The sequence below is a fragment of the Mya arenaria genome, chromosome 12, assembly GCF_026914265.1.
Source record: "Mya arenaria isolate MELC-2E11 chromosome 12, ASM2691426v1".
Lineage (NCBI taxonomy): Eukaryota > Metazoa > Mollusca > Bivalvia > Myida > Myidae > Mya > Mya arenaria.
Genome location: NC_069133.1, coordinates 60,531,056 through 60,537,482, shown reverse-complemented (window position 1 = coordinate 60,537,482; position 6,427 = coordinate 60,531,056). Strand labels below are relative to the sequence as shown.

The window sequence follows — 6,427 nt, the reverse complement described above, 5'->3', positions numbered from 1 at the left end:
TTGAAGGTAACTTAAGGTCACCACAACATTAACCAACTGACCTCGAAAATGAAAAGACTTTATCTACTTGTTATTACCAACCTGCCTACACAGTTTAAGAAACCTTGGCCTACGCGTTCTTCAGACACTGTTCGGAAATCGTGGGAACGAACGGATGGACGGACGGGGGAACACATCTATGCCACCCATTGGGCTTAAAAATCCCAGGTGGTGTCATACTAACAATAATTATCTTAATGTTTTATGTTTTAGTTATAGTTTAAATGTGACACAAGCTTTGGATGAATATGGGAAATTATATTCTCGTCCAATTTATAAAGGGTATGATCATATAATATGAGAAAATAAATTCAAAGTGGTTATAACAAATCTAATAAATGGTATTCATTATAAAAAATAAGCATTTAAAATCCACATTTTATACTCAACAATCAGAAAGAATACAATGGTCGGAATAAACACACTGTACTGTATTGAGAGAAATGTTAGAACAAATGATTTCCAAAACCATATTATATAGAACTTCAAGCTTGTTTCTTAAGTTTTTTTGCATCAATATTCAAGAATTTCGACTGCTTCAGCATAAAAATAATAGTGATATGCATATATCTATCTAAATTTAGCCACAAATACTCTGTTAGTCTTTTATATCTTATATCTTATATATATATATATATCCAAAGGTTTGTAATAACGCTATAAGACATACGTTTTTTGTATCTTGGTATTTCTTTTTTCTTTAATCAGTTTATACAATTGTTTGTTCATAAAGTTTGTTTTTATTAAACATATTTAATAGTGTTTTTTTATTTTACAATAATGATGTTAAGTGGTTCATTTTTATCACGTGGCTCTCCATGGAACGACATTGAAACGAATTCAATACTAAAAAAATAAAATCTCCATGTCAAAAAGTGACTGGGTTTCCGCCATGCATCCGACAGTAAAACTGCAGCTATAGTAATCAAAACAATAACAACTTGATATTTTATTGTACACTAACTTTGAATAAAACACACAAGTCACAAATATTTGGTCTCCGTGTTTGCAATAGTAGAAAGCCGATGAATATAATACGGTAGTTTACAATTTGCTGGTTCACATGTTATCGCTTACCCATGAAGCCGACCCATTTTAATCGATGCAGCGAGCTGTAAGAAAAAAGAGAGCATTACTATATTAATTGAGTTATTGGAAGAGATGTTCATACTTTACGTGACATAGATGGTCCACGTATATTAAGTATCCGGCCAGTTTATTCGGTATTACTTCTGGCGAAGGTTGCGTCGTCGGCGTCAGCAAAACCATGAGTAGACAATATCTTAAAAATGTATTATCCTATCATGATGTTGAAACCTGGTGACAGTGTTTGCAGGCATGCTTTACTGTCTACTGTCTTTGACGGTTTCGGTTATAGGGTAAATCGCATCAGTTACTCCAAAGTTATGGTCATGTTACGTTAAAAGGTAAGATTATATCTAATTATTCAGAAAATGTTTTAAGTATTTACTATCCAATCATGATGAAACTTGATGAAAGATTTTTTAGAAACAATTAATCGGTGAATTTCGATTGCGGGGTAAAACGCACTAGTAAATCAAGAGCTTTCTCTCTTTTCGCGAAAAATAGGTTTATGTCTTGTTCAGACAATAGAATTTATTACCCAATTATAATGAAACGTAGTGACATTATTTGTAGGCATTATATCTTAGACAAGTTGGTTTGTGACTCTACTCAATAAGTCAATTTACGACGAAGGTTTCCTCACTTCGGACGAAACTTTGTATTATAATTGGTTTGACCATGACAGGTGCTCGAAATCCCGCGTATTTCAAGTTTATTAAGGAATTACAATAGCATATATGTCTTACACTATACATATCATTGGTATTTCTTGTAGCTATAAAATACTGTGTATGTGTTATTAAGCAAGAGAGTTATGTGAAATATAAAGTGAAATATAAAGACACAACTGAACACAAAATACAAGGACACTTACTAGCATGACCGTAATGAGCAAAGCCAAATGACAAAAGGGTAAACCAACATGGCTATTAAATTCTACTTACAAGTCTCCGAATAAGCATAAAACCATTTATAAGCCCTGTCTGCAAACGTGATGTTGGTTTTAGCAATGTCCTCAAGAACTAATGGCCAGTTTAGGTCATTCGGGGTTCCCGAAACAAAAAGTGCCATGTCCGTTTGATCAATGTTGCACGTGGAATTGTTCGGGTGACCTTCCTCGCGACAGCGCATTGTCCAGAAAAAGTGTTCCGGATCTGAACTCCATACGACGAGACTGCGGGAATTAGGTCCTGTAAATACAATTTGGCTTCAAAATAAGCCCGCTTCATTCAAGTAAAATGAATAACTTAATTATATTTGGTGTATGCCTGGCGTCAATCAGTACCCAACTACAGCTATCTGACAAAGTATATCAGTCTCCGTGTCCAAAAAAGAGAACTTTTGTCGAATTTGGCTATCCAACTAACATGGAATATACGACTAGCTTCGTGTGGCCTTTAATGTACGTGGATCGATTTAAAACTGGTAACCAGTGTGCCCGGCCTGGAAGGGTTTTAAATGTTTTCTTTATTGCCCATATTAATATCTAACTATTTACCATTCACTGTTTTGCGTAGCGAAAACTCAGCATTCATAATTGGATTTGACAAAACAGCAAACTCTGGTCTCTGTACACAAATTAAGCGACCTTGGTCTACACTGAAAGAAAATAAATAATAATTAAGAAGCCTATCTGTTTGAAAATGAGTTAGTTTGAGACTGTTACTAAGTTAACCGTTATAATGTTATTTTCAAAATATTCGTAAGTTTTTGAAAATACAATTGACGTCGATATATGGCATTGTGATATTTGCAAAGCAAACTGCATTAAACAACAACAAGTTCAATGGCACGTCCAGTTTTACTCAGTTGGCCAAAGATTGAAACAATTTTATTATTATGGCAATTAATCTAGCCAGTAAGATGGCGGGCCTTACTACACACATATATGCCTGTCTTTGTAAACATCCATATTTTTTTAGGCATATTTCGAGTGTTAGTTAAGTTATGCCCAAGGTTTAAAGTTTTGCACTTCTAGGCTCATGAGACCAATTTAAGCCAAGAATGACAATTGACGCTTTCATTCGAAAACCAAACGACCGTCGAAGTGTAAATAAGTAAATTGTTTCACACCTTGGAATGTCGCCCTTTGTATCAATCTTGTAGACATTTGGATCGTCCGTTGCGCTGAACCGCAGGAAATAGTTTATGTCCGGAATATACCTTGGTTTACCGTTGATAAAGGGTAAAACGTAGTATAACTCGTGCCAAAACTTCCCGGCTGTCTAAACATAATTAAACGTAGTAAATCTCGTGCCACAACCTTTTTGCTGTCTAAACAAAAAAGAATGATGCATAACTCGTGCCAAAGCTTCCCGGCTGTCTAAACATAATAGAACGAAATATAACGCGTGCCAAAACCTTCCTGCTATCTTAACATAATAGAACGAAGTATAACCGGTGCCAAAACCTCCCTGCTTTTAAAACATAATAAAACATAGTATAACCGGTGCCAAAACCTCCCTGCTGTCTAAAATACTAGAAAGAAGAATAACTCGTGCCAAAACTTCCCGGCTGTCTTAACATAATAAAAATAAGTATTTCTGGTGTCAAAACATCCCTGCTGTCTAAACATAATAGAACATAGTATAACCGGTGCCAAAATCTCCCTGCTGTCTAAACATAATAGATTATAGTATAATCGGCGCCAAAACCTCCCTGCTGTCTAAACATAATAGAAAGAAGTATAACCGGTGTCAAAACCTCCCTGATTTCTAAACATAATAGAAAGAAAAATACCTCCCGCTAAAACCTTCCTGCTGTCTAAACATAATAGAAAGAAGTATAACCGGTGCCAAAACATTCCTGCTGTCTAAACATAATAGAAAGAAGTATAACCGGTGCCAAAACCTCCCTAATTTCTAAACATAATAGAAAGAAGTATAACCGGTGCCAAAACCTCCCTGATTTCTAAACATAATAGAAAGAAGTATAACCGGTGCCAAAACCTCCCTGATTTCTAAACATAATAGAAAGAAGTATAACCGGTGCCAAAACCTCACTGATTTCTAAACATAATAGAAAGAAGTATAACCGGTGCCAAAACCTCCCTGATTTCTAAACATAATAGAACGTACTAAAACCCGTGCCAAACCTTCTCGGCTGTCGAAATATAATAAAACGTAGTAAATCTCGTGCCACAACCTCCTTGCTGTCTAAACATAAAAGAAAGAAGTATAACTCATGCCAAAACCTCCCTGCTGTTTAAACATAAAAGAACATATTATAACCGGTGCCAAAACTTCACTGCTGTCAAACATAATATAAGACAAAACATTAATAAATTACAAGCAATTGCAGCATGTTTTGTCCTCAATCAAGGTGGTAGCATGTTTGCCCTTTATCGAGACATGGATAAGTTTCGTGTGGACACAGATCGGACAGGAGAGAAATTTCCTAGAGAGTTCAAAACCCACATTCTTCGATTAAAAACACGTATATTATCAAGACATTGGGTACGGTCCAGCCTTTCTGAGTATTGAAATTGGTATTGAATTAGTTATATTTATATTTGCCATCACATTTATCAATGTGGAATTTGACAGACTTATAGTACCGCACTCTGGTAAATAGACTTAGTCGTGTTTTCCGAACGTAATCACCCATTTAACGAACTATGGCAAGCCTTCCTGATCCAGCGGTGTGATACAACAATGAATTTATTGTTCATACCTGTGTTATAGAACACAGCGTATTTAACGACATCGGTGCAAACTTTTAAACGTCAAGTGTTTGATGATCTTTATATATTTAAAAATAAACAAATACACCCCGAGTGTTGTCCCAAATTGTGTTAGAAATACAGCAGATCACAAGTACATACAGTAAACTTCCAGAGCACTAAGTATTTGGAAGTAAATAACGATGACGCGAATAACAAAGAGAAAACAACCAAATGTCAAGTAAGAATACTCACATAATTGGTAAAATCTGCAACATTCATTCCTGCCGGAATAATGGCCATCGGTACCTCTGTTTCCGACATAGCAGCCTTTAAATTAATAACAAAGGCGAAAAGGATGCACGTTTTTAAACAAGACATTTTAAATTCTTAAGCGTTTTATCGTGTTTACTGTTGATGGAGAAAACTGTATTTGCATTGTTCATTAATCAAACTCACATTAATAACACTGACAAGTAACATATGTTATCGCCACTAGCAAAATAATTAATCGTACACAAGATAAATGAAATGCATATCAGACAATTAAATGAACGCGTAACTGATAGATATACAGTTGAAAAGTTTATTTTCGACAAGTGTATATGGCTAGTGTATGATACAAAAACAAATCGCTTATTTATTGGAATAGTTTCAAAGCGATTAGCACACATCTGGCACCCACAACGTATTTCGAGGACCACCGGCAATACATTAAAAGAGACCGGTACATTCACAGCACCTAAAACAGTCAAATGACAAGCATCAACTATGAAGAACCGGTAGGCTGTCTCTACCACTAGTGTTGAAAGGCTGTAGGCGTTACTATCCCGATTCTATTCTATTCGATTCTATATTCTCACCTTAGCCGTAGGCTGAGGTCGAGCTATTAGGATCGATGAATGACCCTCGTCCGTCCACACTTATTTTGTTAACGCTCTAGTGGTCCCATTTTTGTCAGGATGTTTGTCCAAGTAATTACTCGGACGTGTTCGAATATGGGTCATCTGAGATGAAAAACTAGGTCACTTGACCCAAAAATCGAAAAATCTTGTTAACACTCTAGAGGCTACATTTTCAGTCCAAATGTTCTGGAAATTTGACAGAAAGGTTGTTTCGTTGATTTCTAGCTCAAGTTCAAATATGGGTCATCTGGGGTCAAAAACTAGGTCACAAAGCCCAAACTTGGAAATACCTTGTAAACAGTCTAGAGGTATCATTTCAGTCCAAATAGCCTGGAAATTCGTAATAAAGGTTGTTTCGATGATTTCTAGCCCAAGTTCGAATATGGATCATCTGGGGCCAAAAACTAGGTCACAGAGCCCAAATATGGAAACACCTTGTTAGATAGATAGATAGATATCTTTTATTCCTCCAGGTTGGAGAGCAAAACATATATACATATACAGAAGGTTAATTACAACAGTGTGTATAATATTATGGATTATTGCAATATTATTGCAATGTACAAATAAACATATACAAATGACATAATACAAAAGTGATAATAGTACTGTCAACATACAATGACATTAATAGCTTGTATATACATATACATATATATAGTCTGTAAAGAATTTGTTAGCGGTACTAATTCAAATTCAAACTAACATATAACATACTGCAATATCGTAATAAGCC

General features: G+C 35.4%; 1 protein-coding gene across 1 annotated transcript; it reads right to left on the bottom strand.

Annotated features, from left to right (window-relative positions):
* Window positions 1–975: 975 nt before the first annotated feature.
* LOC128212307 (uncharacterized) lies at window positions 976–5,233 on the bottom strand. Its single transcript, XM_052917696.1, has 5 exons — window positions 5,042–5,233; window positions 3,199–3,350; window positions 2,624–2,724; window positions 2,070–2,315; window positions 976–1,151 (listed from the first exon to the last, which is right to left on the bottom strand). Exons 1-5 carry the CDS (start codon window positions 5,165–5,167, stop codon window positions 1,135–1,137), a joined length of 642 nt encoding a protein of 213 aa, XP_052773656.1. The 5' UTR covers window positions 5,168–5,233; the 3' UTR covers window positions 976–1,134.
* Between the last annotated feature and the right edge of the window lie 1,194 nt (window positions 5,234–6,427).

Bases quoted from the DNA above. Each gene is read 5' to 3' on its own strand.
- LOC128212307 (XM_052917696.1), bottom strand. From the start codon at position 5,167: ATGTCTTGTTTAAAAACGTGCATCCTTTTCGCCTTTGTTATTAATTTA. The intron at 3,351-5,041 runs GTGAGTATTCTT...AATTATGTTTAG, and splicing joins TTGCAGATTTTACCAATTAT to ACAGCCGGGAAGTTTTGGCA. The intron at 2,316-2,623 runs GTAAATAGTTAG...TTGTATTTACAG, and splicing joins GCTACGCAAAACAGTGAATG to GACCTAATTCCCGCAGTCTC.